Here is a 14,204-nt window from a genome sequence, read left to right as displayed (position 1 = left end):
CCCACTCCCCCCATTTCAATACTCCCTCTGGACCTCCTACCACCTAAGCCCCCAGCTGGACGGCGTCAGGAAGGACACTGAGTGACAGTAACTCTCACTCTTCGTGGTGTATTTAGGATTTGGTGTGACACAGTTATTTATTGCTGAGTGAGCAAAGCCAACCCCCCAGTGGGGTCTGCAAACTCCAGTGCTCCCCATACTGCCTATGAGCTGCCAGCCCCTCTGAGCTGGCCCTCCTGCCAACACTGCCAGCACCATCCCCACTCCCTCTGGCTCCTAGGAACACCCAGATCCCCCCTGAAGGCTCCCCATCACCTGTGGGAACCCCATCCAGACTCCCTAATCCACCCACCTAGCAGTGCCACTCTTTCCCAGAGAGCACAGATCCCAGGATCCACAGGATCCCTTGAGTCTCTCAACCACCCTCTTACCCCACCCAGAGGTCTGTCTGTCTTGCCTCTAGTCTCCTCCACCCCTGGAGAGTTTTGAAAGGTAGAGAAGACCCTTCAGTCTTTATTCTCCACCACCACACTTTTTTTTTTTTTTTTTTTTTTTTTGGTTTTTAAAAAGCGGAGGTGGGAAAAAAAAAAACTGGAAGTGGGAGAAATGTAAAAGCAAAAATTAACAACAGCTGGTGAATTCAAGGCCAATGCCCCCACTGTCCATAAACACAGACACCCTAAACAGCTCTCCTGTGTGTGAAGGGGGGCGGGGGCTCTGTGCCCTCATACTCCGGGGTTTCTGCCCCATCCCTGAGGTCCCTGTGCTTACAATGTGGATCGTGCCCCCACACTATCTTCACCCTTGCTCCCAACCCACTGAGGGTGGGACGCTGGGCCACACCCCACCCCGTGGTCACAGCCTCTTTCCTGGGTCTCCCCTCTGCTCCTCACCCTCCCTCCCCAACTTCTCGCCCTCCAAGTCAGTGGCCTCCCCATCCCCACTGGGCTCCCGGAGGCTGACAGCCAGCACCAGGGCCTGTAGAAGACCAAAGAGGCAGGCAAAGTGCAGGGGGTGAGCGGTAAGTAGGCTCAGCACGGCATGGAGCCCATGCAGGGCAGCCAGGAAGGACAGTAGCCCATGCAGCCAGAGGCCCAGCGGTCCACGCAGGCCCAACGCGTCCAAGGCTGCCCGCAAGGGCCTTGAGCACAGCCCTAGCAGGGCTGAGGCCAGGAGCTCCAGCAGGTGCAGGGTCAGGTTGGTGGAGATCTGCAGACACTCCTCTGGGTCCCCCAGGTACTGGTAGGGAGCCCCTGCTCCCCCACCTGTTTCCCCCCGCAACCAGCCCAGCAGCTTCTGACGCTGGCCAGGCTTCTCCGCTGGGGCTTCAGGCCCAGGGGGGCTCAGTCCCTCTTCAGGGGACACACCAGGCTTCCTGGTGCCACCTGAGTCCACAGGATCCCATCCTAGTTTGGGAATGGTCTCTCCAGCCTCCAATCTCCCAGACTCTTGAGTGCTAGCGACGGTCTTGTCCCACTTGAGAGAATCCATTCGTTTGCACCCCAGTTGCTCAACTTGGGACTCCCTGCTTGGTTCTGGAGCAGCCCCAGAGCTCCTCTGTGCACCTGAGTCCTTGGTCTTAGGAGGCCCCAGATCTCCCATGGTTTCTGGGGCACTGTCCCAGTCACTCCCTGAATTCTCAGAGGAGCTGTCCATCCGTCTGGGTTCTGGGGCGGGCAGGTCAGGCCTCGTTGATTTCCAGCGGCCCCAGGGGCGAGGTAGCCAGCCACCAAGCTGTCGCAGGAACATGGTTGGGGTGTGTAATGAGCCCCCAAATTCTGGGGCTGCTTCCTGGCACTGCTTAGACTCTCAGGTTTGGGGGTTGAGGGTTTCCTCAGAAGCCACAGTCTGTTCAGGCTCAGAAGAACAGGTATCTTCTGGTGAGTCCTACTCTGAATTCAGAAGTGGCTCCCCACTTCCCTGGATGGTCATGCAGCCTCAAGTGTGTCAAGCGGCTTGTTTCCTTTACGGTTTTGAGGTAAAGAAAGGCACATCCAAGTTCATTCACCACCACCACCCAGCACACAAGATTCCAAGTCTCAGGATCTGACAAAGCCTAGGTCACCCCCCCAGTGTCCTCCCTGATTTCCAGGTTTCTTTCCCAGCAGGCAGCACCCCAAGTTTCACTCACCAAGGCTACGCCCCAAGGTGCCCCAGAAACGGGGGAGGAGCGTCTCCATCCAAGAAGGAAGGAAGGAAGGTGGCCCTGGGTCCTAGGTGCTTCGGAGCGGGAGAGTCCTGAACTGCTGCCCTAAGGCAGCTCAGGAAGAAGTCTCCTGTTAGGTGAGTGAGGGAAGAGGTATCCGGCAAACTCCAGCCAGCAACGTTCGTCCCTTGATTCAGAGGGCTATGAACCCTATAAAGTGGCCCCACCGGCCCCTGAGCACGCAGCTGAGGCTCGGTCCCCGCGAGGTTAGGCCGGAGATGTCTTCGGAGATCCCGGTTGCGAGGCAAAGCGCGAGCCTGCCTGGGGAGCCAGGCGTCCAGGCGCTGCAGCCCCTCCCGGGCCCAGCGTCCGGACCGCGGCCTCGCGGATCCGCCCGGAGCCGCAGAGCCCGGAAGCAGCTGCACCGGGCCTAGACGGCCAGGCGGAGGCGGAGCCCGCAGCTCGCGGGGCGGACCCTGCCGATCCACCACCGCCCCCCGCCCGCGGTGCTTGTGCGCGCCATCAGTGCGCACCGGGCCGTACCGCGGGGCGCAGAGTCAAGATCACGGGGACCCAACGCCTGAATGTAAACCCAGCTTTCCCTTTTCGTCGTCTAGAGCCCCCGTGACGCCAGTGTTCCCTTAAACTCGCCCGCCCCCTTTAGTCCCCTTTTCTTATGACTTCATGAAAGGATTTTCCGGAAAAGAAAGCTGAGAGGAGGCTTGGGACTTAAGTAGCCCTTCCTTGCTCCTCCATGCACGGATTTTACCTCTTGGATTTGACGACAGTGAGCGCTTCATGTGCCTGGCACCTAGTATGAGCAGCAGAAGGGAGGAGCGGGAGAGGAAGTGTGGGACGGACAAGTGAAGACAAATAGGATGTGCTTCCTGCCCTCAGGAGTTTTCAGGTATCAAAATGAAGAACCTTGGCTTAAAGTGTATTATTTGGGAGGCCAGAGTTCTGGTCCCAGTTTTCAGCTAATAGCCTACAGGCTGAATAATCTTAGGCCCTCCTATCACACTGGCCTCTTCCTGCAAGACCCTACCCACTCTCATCACCTCTGAGCCTTCCCTGACCTCCTCTATCACCACGCATTGTATTTGATCACATCCTGTCTCCTCCAGCTATGAGCAACCTGTAGACTGGGAAAGTCTCTTACTCCCTATTCTTAGCACATAGTGTATGAACTTTGTGAAATCAGTGATTGGATGGAGTGTGCAGGGGATGCCTTCTGGGGGAAGTTAGACTTGCATAGAGATGGGTAATTCCTGGTTCAGGGACTGAAACAACAGGTGCGGCACTCTGGGCAGTGGCTGGGACTAGAAGCGAACCAGACTGGCAGGGAGGTGACCCTATCGTACCACCTAGCAGAGCTGCTGCCTCTTCCGGCTCAGGTGGAATTTCACGTGGCCCCCAGCCTGTTTGGCTTCCCTGCAACAGCTTCCAGAAAAGTGAATAGAACACCAAAGAGGGGGAGAAGCTTGATTTATTTCTCAACTCTCAGCCTCTTTTCTCCCAAAGGCAGAGCCCACTGATCAAAACCTGAAGGTCTGGAACCTGGGCAGACCCCAGGAAGCAGAAGCCCAAGTGCCTAGGTCAGGGGCCCAAGTTCAGACTTCAGCAGCAGACCAGGGTCAGAACTTGCCAAGGTCAGAACTCAAGGTTCATGTATGTCCTCAGATCCTGCTCCCAGGCCCTGTCCTTCTCCTCCTGCCTTCTCTCCTCCTTCCAGTTCAGTGTGGTCACCCTAGGGGCTCTCTCCCTCCCAGCCACTGCCCGTGTATCCTGAGCTGGGAAATGTGTAACTCGGGGTTGGGGTGCTGATCTGTAGCCTAATCCTTCCTGGTCCCTCTTGAGGACAGTGGGGATGGGATTGGCACGACCCTCGCCCCGGGGTCCCAGCCCCATTCCAGGCTCCCAGCCCCCCCTCAGCAGCAGCTTGAAGCCTGGGCTGGAGGTAGGCACCCCAAGGGGCAGGTTGCGGGGCCGGAGATCCTGGGACAATGACAGCAGGTGAGCAGTGGAGGTACGGTGATTAGAGTCTTGGAAGTGGGCATCACAAGTCTCACAGTACTGGGGGGAGGGGGATCGGGACCTGCAGAGAAAAAAAAGAAAGGGTTAAGGGCAGCGCAAGGGTTTAGGCCTCAGAGGTGGGTGGCAGGGTGGGACAGGGTCCTTCCAGTACTTCTGCTGAGGAACAAATTGCCTTCCTCCCCACTTAGCAACGAGGGACCCAAAGGGGGATAGGTGGGAGAAGAGAAGGTTAAAAGTACTCACAAGGCTCTTGGGTGAGGGAGGAATAATTACTATAGCTAATGTTTGTATAGTGCTTACTATGCTACAAGCACTGTTCTAGCACTTTACATATATTAACCCATTTAATACTAACAACCCTTTGAGAAAGGTGCTCTTATTGCCCCATTTCTTAGATGACGAAACTGATGCACATGGACATTCGGTTGCTTGCCCAAGTAAGTACAGTCAGGATTTAAACCCAGGGAGTGGGTAACCACGGGAATATAGCAAACATTTTATGATGACTTTAAATGGACTATAGCCTTTAAAAATTGTGAATCACTAATATTGTATAGCTGTAATTTATATAGTATTATACATGAACTATGCTTCAATAAAAAAATACAAAATTAAAAACTAAAAAGTAAATAAATATATAAATTTTTAAAATACAAAAAAATAAACCCAGGGAGCTCATGTCTGTAACCAGACTGCCTTATTAGCCTACACTAGAGGACAGGGGAGAGAACCAACCCTCCAGCTCTGTTCTGGGGCCTCTGGTGTGGAGTAGCTAGGAAGGAAAGAACACAACGGAAGATATAGGGCTTCCCCTCACCGGCTCTCTGGACTCCTCGTCTCTCTGGGGCTCTCTCTGACCATGCGGGCCACCTCAGGGAAGCCGGCTTCTTCTGCCAGCTGAGCAGCATCCCTGCCACCCAGCTCGCAGACCCCCACCCAGGCAGCCCCACGGCCCAGGAGATAGCGCACAGCTGCCCCCTGGCCTGCTCGGGCAGCACACATCAGGGGGGTCCACCAGAAAGCATCTCGAGCGTTGATATTCCCCCCAGCTCCCCCTGCCTCATGGGGATCCAACAGTCTTTTTAGTTTTGCCACATCCCCCTCCTGGGCTGCCCTCAGTATCCGATGGGTCATCTTGTCCTCTGCCTCAAGGGAGCTCCTTTGTCCATGTCCTCCTGATACTCCTGCTGCAGCTTCCCTCATCATTCTTCGTCTCTTCCTCTTTCTCTTACTGGCAGACTCAGGCTGAGCCCTCTGGGGTTCACGAGTGCTGCTCTCATCCCCAGTCAAGGCTTCGTAGAAAGCCCGGGCTGCAGCCCCATCCAGGGTGGGCTTCAGCTCTTCAGGCTGTGACTGCAACTGCCCATCTTTCCAGAGATCACTGGGGTCAGTGGCTCGGGTAAAGTTAATGAGGGTGGCCCAGGACATGGCTCTTGGGAGATCTGGGAAAATGAGACTAGGCAGGGGGAGGATGAGACAAGGAAGCCAAGCCCCTGGTGGTCCTGCAGTGACCAGAGCCACCTCCAGACACCTGCTGGGAGAAGGAAAAGTATCCTTAGCGTCAAAAATCCCCTCCTAACCCAAAAGTGACCCCACAACCTAGGACCCTGCAGGGCCTGAGGACCATAGATCATGTGGAAAAACAGGAAATCCTACAGTAACAGACCATGCCCCTTAGTTAAGGTTAACAAAGAAGTCTCCGTAAGACTGCTGCCCAGAGGTCCTGCGCTCCGCCCCCACTCCCATCCTCATCAACAATAAATAATAGCCTCTCTGAGGCTACTTTACCACCGCGTAAGACATACCGTTAAGAAAAACAATCAGCCTGGCTCTTTAAATCTTCCTCGATCCTATTTCGGGTAACGTCTTCCCAAACAAAAACAGACTTGACAATTCTCCGGAAGCAGGAAGCAGATTTCAGGGAGAGGTTCCACCCTGTGTTGTTTCGTAGCTTCCGTACTGCAAAATGGCGCTACTCTAAGCAAAGGAATCGACAGAGTCACACGATACAAAGCCGCATGCGTGGCTTGGGGTGGGGGCAATTACTTGAGGGCGCAGGCGCGCGCAAGCGCCGGGCTGTTTCCCGCCTTGGAATCGTTCCAATAGCATACGCGCAACGCACCACGTGCCCAGGTAGCGCGAGGACCGAGAAGGATCCGTCGGTTGGGGTGCTGCTTTTACATAACGCCCCCACAATGCCCTTCGCCTCCCTCAAGGCGGCCCCCGCTCCGAGCTCATTTTCTGTCCCTGGGAAACCAGTCTCGGGGTTAAGAAAGGCTCTGAGGTGGAGAATGCCCAGAAACCGTGAGAAGAAATAACGTCTCACAGCCCCTGACCATTACTCTGACGAGGGTTCGAAGGTCACACTTAGCGCCTGCAGCAGCCCCGTTCAAGCCCTGAGAGGAAATGCAGAAGTGCAGGGGAACAAGCAGCAGAATGGCTGGCACCACCTCAGGTTAGCGCACGGGGCCGTCCTGGTTCTGTCGCCGTTCAGTTCAGCCCAGTACACCCTACCCAGGTCCCTCAGCACGGAACCCGGCCTCACCTCCCGCCTCCGGAGCCCAAACCCCGGGGTGAAGCATGGGCCCCTTCGGGGTTCTCCTTGGCGGGCTGACTCGGGCAAGGAGCTCGACAGGCGATAAGGACCAGGCTGGCTGGAGCGGATGAGGTCAATGCCCTGGGAAGCGGAGCCGCGCCGGGGCCTGAGGCTCGCTGTGTGAGGGGTGCGGCAGGAAACGACCCCGGCAGCCTTGTTCCTCTCCCCGCCCTTCTCGAACCCACGGTCCCTGGAATCACACGAGTATATTTCCCAGGCTCCCTGGCCCAGAACGCGATACTGATTTTCCGCTTCCGGTGGAGCCTCGCAGCCCCTTGCTGCGCCCCGCCCCCGAGCGTCTCCCTCAGGGGCCTCGCGACACCAGGGTCGTGCGCGGGTCATCCTGGGATTCGTAGTTCGGCTTTCCCTAGTTTCGCCAGTTTCTCCCCACCGGGGACTCCATTTCCCGGCGTCCACCGCGGCTCCCGACGCTAAGCACTTGCGCGTTGCCCTCTTCCCCACCCTCCCCAATTTCCACTCCCCCTCCACCCCACTTCGCCTACCGCGGTCGGGTCCGCTCCCTGCGTTGCAGCGGTCCCCGCGGTTCCTTGGAAGCAGAAACTCCCCTTCCCCCCCCGTCCCCCGGTCCCAGTCCCCGTCCAGTCGGTGAGTCTGGGGTCGTCCCCGCGCCGTGTCCCCTGTCCCTGGGCGCGGCACAAGGGGTCTCCCCGCCTTGATATGGGGGTGGGGAAGGAAGTGACCTGGTCCGGCACCGAGGGAGGGAGAGGTGGCCAAAAGGGTGGAGGCGGGATGTGGGGACTCCCATGAAAGGGACCTGAGGGCCACCCGCAGGCCATGAGAAAAGGAGGGGCTCGGCTCTTGCTTGGAAAGGATAAACTTCGGAACCCTTGGAAATGGGGCTGGGAACGCGCGGAGACTTGCGGGGGTAGGGACCCTGAGCGGCGGGCCCTGCCGGAGTTGACACGGAGGGGAGAGGGGCCTGGCCTTCAGGAGCGTCAGGGATGTGGGTAGGACTGGTAGGTCAAGACCTGTCGGTTTCTCACAAGTGGTGGGACCCCAAAGAATTTATCTAGTCTCAGAGAAAAGGGGCCGAGATGTGAATTAGAGGAGCTAGACAGACGTGCTCCTGGTTCGGATCCTTTAAGAAAGGGTGGCCCCAAGTTCTTCCATGGTTGGAGGGCAAAGTGTGGAAGGAGGGAGGATATCAGAGGCAGGGAGGTAGAGCTTAGCCTTACACTCCTCTTTCTCTAGCTGACGTGAAGATGAGCAGCTCAGAGGAGGTGTCCTGGATTTCCTGGTTCTGTGGGCTTCGTGGCAATGAATTCTTCTGTGAAGTGAGTTCTTCTCAAACCCCCTACCCATGTCCACATATAATCTGGCCAAATAAAATGTTCTCCCATATATTCAGCTTCCACACACTTCTTTCACAGGCTTACATAAAAACTCTTTCCCGTCAAGGAAGAGTCCCCTTAGTAACTCCCTCACTAACTTGTGGTGAAGGGGCAAGACTGGGGCCCCAAGTCAGCCCTGCCATTCTCCAGCAGTATAACGTTGGACATGTCAACCTGTGCATTTTCTTTTTTATTACCACAGTGGTACTGGTAGTACCTATTTTTTGTGGCTGTTAGAATTAAAATAGTTCCTACTAAAATGTTCTGTAACATGCAAAGCTGTGTGTTAACATAAGGGATTGTAACTGCCTTCAGAATCCAAGCTGTTGAGCCTCCACCTTCCTCAGAGAGCCAGCTGGCCCTAAGGAGAGGCCAAAACTGAGATGGGAAGCAGGAATAGGGACAAGGATCATGAAAGGAGTGTCTCTCTAAGACGGGGATTGCTGTACCTGTTTGTCCTTGGAAAGGAAAACCCGAAGCTTTTATGGGTGGGCGGTATATGCAAGCTGGGGAGAGAGACTCAAGTACTTCTACTGAGTTGGGAGTGCGGAACAAAGGGAACAGAAGCAGTTGTGTTGAGGATAAGGCACCAGTTCGAGCATCTTGCCCAGGTCAAAGCTGAGGATTCTGCTATGGGTTTCCTTTTGACTTCATGTCCTGACAGGTGGATGAAGATTATATCCAGGACAAATTCAATCTCACTGGACTCAATGAGCAGGTGCCTCACTATCGACAAGCTTTAGACATGATCTTGGACCTGGAGCCTGGTGAGACACCCTCAGGGTTGTTTTGTGTGTGTGTGCTTTTTGTGCTTTTCAAATCCTGTTTTATCTGCTTCTTGAATCTCTGAATTTCCTTTGGGTTCTCTGACCCCCTTACCCCAAAGTCCTCTACTTGATTTTGATTCCCTCCCTCACTCTTGCTTAGTTCTGTGACGTACACCGCTTGTTCCCATACTCTGATCCTGTTAACTTAGCGCTATTCCATAATGCCCGTTTTTCCATGAGTCTTATTTTCTGTTTCTTTTCCCTGCCTTGCACCTTCCAGGCTAGAGTTTTATCTTCTGTGGAGACATCTTTGCATTTATGTATCGAGGGAGAGAAGGGAGCAGAGGCTGAGAGGGATGGAAAGAAGGCAGAGCTGCCTTGGGTTGGTGGAAGGGTCAGAGGCCCAGGTTTCTGGGTCAGATGCCCAGGCCGTGGGTGGGGTGAGGCTCAGAGTTGGGTGCTGGGCTAACTGAGTAGCCAGCAGCCCCTGGGGGTGGGCAGGGCACCTAAAATAGCTGTAAGACAAGTGGTTGCATTTGGTTGGGGCCATGTTTCAGATGAGGAGCTGGAAGACAACCCCAACCAGAGTGACCTGATTGAGCAGGCAGCTGAAATGCTCTATGGATTGATCCACGCCCGCTATATCCTCACCAACCGTGGCATCGCCCAGATGGTGAGGCCTCTCCACTCCCACTTGGCTCCTTCAGAGGCAACAAGGGAAACAGTTTCCTGCAGCAAGAAGTCACTTGTTTCAACCTTGTCAAGGAATCTAGCTGAGAAGAGGAGAAAAAAACCCAGAACCTAGGCTTAGGGATTAAAACCTGATTGGGGGTGTGCTAAAGGGGGTGTTTTCAGGGAGGGGGATGTGACCTTGGGCAGGAAGTTGTAGACTGCCTCTTCCTCAGAGAATAAGCAGCGGATGGCTCTGATGGTCTGCAGCTTGCCTGACCGGAGGGAGGGAAGCAGAGGAGTCTTGAGGGCCCATCTGAGCCAGAAAAGGGGCCTCTGGACAGCGAGAGGCAGGAGGAGTTGGGGCCAGAGTGATGGGGGTTGGGCTGAGGAGGGGGTTGCCTCTTCTCCTCATACCTATCCAGCAACGCCTTCCATTTTATCCACTGCAGTTGGAAAAGTACCAGCAGGGAGACTTTGGCTACTGTCCCCGTGTGTACTGTGAGAACCAGCCAATGCTTCCCATCGGTGAGTGTTGGAAAAGGGAAAGCAGGGCCACATAAAATGGCAGGTCCACTGGGAAGGAGTTGGGGCTCAGCAAGTTGGGGCCTGAGTCCAGGAGGGAGGTTGGGCAGGCTTGGGTTACCTGGCCTGCTGAGTCTGGCTGTCTCCCAGGCCTTTCGGACATCCCAGGTGAGGCCATGGTGAAGCTCTACTGCCCCAAGTGCATGGACGTGTACACACCCAAGTCATCGAGGCACCACCACACGGATGGCGCCTACTTCGGCACCGGTTTCCCTCACATGCTCTTCATGGTGCACCCTGAGTACCGGCCCAAGAGGCCCGCCAACCAGTTTGTGCCCAGGTGGGGAGCAGGGACAGAGTCACCAAGGGTCAAAGGAAAGGGCCGGGATCCCCCAGAAAGAAGGGAAGACAAGGACAGGGCATGGTCCGTTCTTGAGACCTACTTCTCCCAAAGCCAGGGCTTTTCCCTGCTGAGTGACCTTGGGAAAGTGTGATCACCTATGCCTCAGTTCCGTTATCCATGAAGTGGGGATAGTGACATGCCTGACAGTGTGTTTTTAAATGTATGAATCGCTTAAAATAATGTTTGTCACTTGAAGCAACATTTAAACAGTAGCTATCCTTGTTGCCATCTTGGGTGTTCAACCTTCCGCCAGGAAATGCTCAGAGCCACGGTTCAAGTGTGGTTTATCTTCCTGGAGTATCATTTTTACTCTTGCGTAGAGAAGGAAAGTTCAGCTTTATATTGAAACAAGGACTGATGTGTGTGCTTGTGCGTGTGAACACACGTGTACGTCCTAGAATTTGAGTTTTAATGGATATTTAAAATAAATTTCCACCTATTCTTGAGAGAAGAAGTTTGGGAACCACTGCCCTTCAGTACTGAGCAGGCCCATGAAGGAGCTGGGGTGGGGAGGCAGGGATGCTGGCCACAGGCAGGGCCAGGATGGGGCTCACGCTGCTGCCCCTCTGACCTCTGCCCTGACCCAGGCTCTACGGTTTCAAGATCCATCCGATGGCCTACCAGCTGCAGCTCCAAGCGGCCAGCAACTTCAAGAGTCCAGTCAAGACGATTCGCTGATTCCACCCCACCTGTCCCCAGTCTTTGACACTTTCATTCCTTTGCTGCCACCCTTTCAGGAACCCTCTATGGTTTTTAGTTTAAATTAAAGGAGTCATTATTGTGGTGGGAATATGAAATAAAGTGGAAGAAAAGGCTGTGGGCTGATTTGCTGGTACTTGGGGTTGGGGAAGGGAGGTTACGTAATGGTGTGCTGGACCCCAGGAGCTCTCCTGGCCCCGCCTACCCTCCTCAGCTTGAAATCCAGCACAGATTTTTGCCCAGTGGATTTGGGTGATGTTTTTAGTAGTAAAGTGGAGTTCTAGAATTGGGTGTGGGGATGTGCAAAGATCACAAAAGACTCAAAAATCAAATTTCAAAGACTAGAGAAATATTTATTCCTTTTGGGCCACCTATGGTTGTCTGTTTATACTCTAGGGAATGTAATCAACAACACTTTTGAGTTTGGGTTTTACAGGGAAATTGGTCCCAAAATAAACAGATCTGTAAGGGGTGGGGAGAGGAGGGGCAGGGTCCAGAATTGCTGTTTTGTGGTGTCTGCCTGCCCCCTGCTGGAGAGCTGAGACATGCTCATTTCAGAAGGATGGGGTCACTGGGTTCCTGGCTGAGGTTTCTCCCAGAACAATAGGGACTGACCCTATTGTGTGGGAAGGATAGCAGATGGTACCAGAGAAGGAAACATCCATGGACCCTTGAAAGGCACACGGGACAAAGGTAGACTGCTGGATTGGGGCCCAGGTATTGCCCCTGTCTGGGCTACTGCTCCCACATTCAGGAACCAGACCTGGTGGGTGAGGACGCATCCCTCCTGCCAAGTTAATAGCTTCTTCCCCCAGTCAGGAATATAGCTCTGTACCTGCGGTAGCTCCTGCCCAGACTCTGCCTGTCAAAACCACCCTGCAGTTCAGGCTCAAGAGCATGGTCACAGGAAGGTGGGGTTTCAGAGTACCCCTGAGGGACTTCCCCTCCCCAGAATTCCATGACGAAGGCCCATATGTTTGTAGGTGTGCTGGTCGTGATGGGCTTCACAGTGGGAAAGGGTAAGTGGGACACGGGCAGGGAAGGAGGGGCGACTGAGTCCAGGGAGGGGGTGGCTCTGGATGAGCGGGCTCCCTGCAGGGCAGGGAACTTGGAGTGAGCCGACACGGCCACTCCTGTCTTCCACTGCCCCAGCTCCTGTTGCTGCAGTCCGGACCTGCCACCTCTGCCTCTTAGAAGATCCTACTATAGGATGCATTTCAGGCTCAGAAGTGCACTATCGGCAGCTCGTCCCCATGCATAGTGATCAGCATCTGTCATAGTGAGTCCAGTCCCAGGAAGGGGCTACTGGTAGGGCAGCCCATGGCTTGGTCTCTTGTAGATGAAGGCTGCTTGGGGCCTGAGGTCTAAGGAGATGGAGGATCCTGGAAGGGGAGGGGTCTGGGGTTCTGTGGAGCCAGTTAAGCTAATTTTTCTGGCCCCTTCTGAAGGAGTCTGGGCTAGGAATTGGGTCTGGGTGAGGGATCGCAGAGTCTGTGAAAGGGGTGCCAGGTTTGGGGACTATGGGAGGCAGCAGTGGTTGTTAGCTGTCCCCTCTCTTCCAGATACCAAGGTTCGCTTCTTAATCTGAGGCTGTGGACAGCACAAGTCTGACCGGTGCCAAGAAAAACACCCCACCGACCCCCCAGAGCGCTGGTACTACGCCCAGTGCTGCCAGTATGATTACTGCAACTCCTGGTACAGCCCCCAGCTCCAGAGCTCCCTCCCTGAGCCCCCTGAGGGGTCCCTGGCCCTGCCCCTGTCTGAGTCCCAGATCCAGTGGTTCTACCAAGCCCTGAACCTCTCACTGCCCCTACCCAGCTTCCATTGCTGGGAAGGAGCCTTCTGAAGGCTTGGACCCCCTGGCTGTCCTGCCCCTGAGTCTGAGTTTGTCCGTTGCTGACGTGCGCCGCATATACTGGTTCCTCAACAATTCAGGACTTTTGGTTCTTCCCTGGGCTAGGCTGTGACGTCTTACCCTTCCCAGATTTCACTCTGGTCCAGCGTCTCTCCCCTGACACCCCAGCATCATGTACTGCCCTCTCAGAACACTCACACTTCCTGGTCTGTGAGTTCTCAGTCTTCCTTTCCTTTGTACTTCCATCGTCTATATGGTTTTGGTTTAGTTTCCTCCCCAAAAAGCAGTTGGCGCTGCACCCAGTGCCCTTCGTCCACCTAGAAAATAATCTCAAATGTGAATTCTGCCTAGGCTGACCTGGGAAAGGCACAGTGGTTTCCTCATCCCTTTCCTATCATCTGAGTGGGATCATCCCCCCCACCCCCCATCTTCCTGATCCCCTCTCAATTTGGCTATTTCCACTCCTACACCTGTCTCTAAAACCTTGTGCCAGACCTTGCATCAAGGAGGGTGAGAGGTGGACTTTGTGCAGATTTCCTGACTGGGCACTCTGGTGTTCCTACCTCACTGTCTCCACCACCCTCACTCCCACCTGGTCTCCTGCTGCCTTCTCTCATCTCTTGTCCCCACCTTTGGCTTCCACAGCCCCACTTCACGTCCCTGAGTCCTGATACCCACTTGCACAGAATCCCAGGGAGAGGAGAGGACCTGTCCTCTGCTCCGCATTCTCCAGTTTCCCTCCACAATAAACAAACTGGGCTAAGTCTGTGTCACATTGTTTATGGGGTCAGGCTCAGGTGTGGGCAGGTGTAAACAGGTTAAAGAAAGTTAACTGGGCGTGGGGTTCAAACAGGGTTGCAGAGCCCTGCCCACTCCACTTGGCCTTTGTGGTTCCTCATGGCCTGCCGCAAAGAACCCACATCCATCCCACCCTCTGCTCAGCTAGAGATCCAAGTATGAGGATTGTGACTCCTGCCAGCCTTAAACATACCCTACAAAACCTAGAAAGTTAAACCCGGGTGATGTCAGGTTTTTCCACATAATAAAGGAGGAAATACTCAACCACGAAAACTCAAGAGCAAACCAGAGGGCCCAGGTCTGCATCTCAGAGCTACCTGGAGCTGAGGCACCTGCGTTCCTGCCTATTCTCAGTTCTTT

At 54.7% G+C, this 14,204-nt stretch overlaps 4 protein-coding genes across 5 annotated transcripts; 2 read left to right on the top strand and 2 right to left on the bottom strand.

Annotated features, from left to right (window-relative positions):
- Positions 1–25: 25 nt before the first annotated feature.
- On the bottom strand, positions 26–3,158 carry LOC308624507 (uncharacterized protein C6orf47). Its single transcript, XM_081247784.1, has one exon. The coding sequence runs from the start codon at positions 1,747–1,749 to the stop codon at positions 856–858; it is 894 nt and encodes a 297-aa protein (XP_081103910.1). The 5' UTR covers positions 1,750–3,158; the 3' UTR covers positions 26–855.
- A 418-nt stretch (positions 3,159–3,576) lies between these two features.
- Positions 3,577–7,021, bottom strand: GPANK1 (G-patch domain and ankyrin repeats 1). Of its 2 annotated transcripts, none has more exons than XM_081247783.1 (4): positions 6,726–7,021; positions 5,986–6,157; positions 4,998–5,714; positions 3,577–4,241 (listed from the first exon to the last, which is right to left on the bottom strand). In XM_081247783.1, exons 3-4 carry the CDS (start codon positions 5,606–5,608, stop codon positions 3,797–3,799), a joined length of 1,056 nt encoding a protein of 351 aa, XP_081103909.1. In that variant the 5' UTR covers positions 5,609–5,714; positions 5,986–6,157; positions 6,726–7,021; the 3' UTR covers positions 3,577–3,796. The 2 variants fall into 2 exon arrangements, with proteins under 2 accessions (XP_081103909.1, XP_081103908.1); XM_081247782.1 differs by having other exon boundaries at positions 4,998–5,711.
- A 232-nt stretch (positions 7,022–7,253) lies between these two features.
- Positions 7,254–11,307, top strand: CSNK2B (casein kinase 2 beta). The gene is made up of 7 exons (XM_081247785.1): positions 7,254–7,382; positions 7,989–8,071; positions 8,793–8,895; positions 9,453–9,568; positions 10,017–10,092; positions 10,240–10,429; positions 11,080–11,307. The coding sequence occupies exons 2-7, from the start codon at positions 8,000–8,002 to the stop codon at positions 11,168–11,170; spliced, it is 648 nt and encodes a 215-aa protein (XP_081103911.1). The 5' UTR covers positions 7,254–7,382; positions 7,989–7,999; the 3' UTR covers positions 11,171–11,307.
- Positions 11,308–11,396: 89 nt separating this feature from the next.
- Positions 11,397–13,797, top strand: LY6G5B (lymphocyte antigen 6 family member G5B). The gene is given in 7 exon segments (XM_081247787.1): positions 11,397–12,135; positions 12,137–12,210; positions 12,344–12,416; positions 12,418–12,470; positions 12,754–12,776; positions 12,780–13,016; positions 13,018–13,797. Coding segments are annotated over 7 exon segments (648 nt in total). The 5' UTR covers positions 11,397–12,088; the 3' UTR covers positions 13,159–13,797.
- The last annotated feature ends 407 nt before the right edge of the window (positions 13,798–14,204 follow it).

Source organism: Mesoplodon bidens (assembly GCF_964165515.1).
Source record: "Mesoplodon bidens genome assembly, chromosome: 10".
Classification (NCBI taxonomy): domain Eukaryota; kingdom Metazoa; phylum Chordata; class Mammalia; order Artiodactyla; family Ziphiidae; genus Mesoplodon; species Mesoplodon bidens.
Note: the sequence above shows the minus strand (reverse complement) of the source record. Positions and strands in the feature narration are given on the sequence as shown.

Coding starts and splice junctions, on each gene's coding strand:
- LOC308624507 (XM_081247784.1), bottom strand. CDS start 1,749: ATGTTCCTGCGACAGCTTGGTGGCTGGCTACCTCGCCCCTGGGGCCGC.
- GPANK1 (XM_081247783.1), bottom strand. CDS start 5,608: ATGTCCTGGGCCACCCTCATTAACTTTACCCGAGCCACTGACCCCAGT. Junction 4,242..4,997: donor ACGAGGAGTCCAGAGAGCCG/GTGAGGGGAAGC, acceptor TTTTCTCTGCAG/GTCCCGATCCCCCTCCCCCC.
- CSNK2B (XM_081247785.1), top strand. CDS start 8,000: ATGAGCAGCTCAGAGGAGGTGTCCTGGATTTCCTGGTTCTGTGGGCTT. Junction 8,072..8,792: donor GCAATGAATTCTTCTGTGAA/GTGAGTTCTTCT, acceptor ATGTCCTGACAG/GTGGATGAAGATTATATCCA. Junction 10,430..11,079: donor GCCAACCAGTTTGTGCCCAG/GTGGGGAGCAGG, acceptor GCCCTGACCCAG/GCTCTACGGTTTCAAGATCC.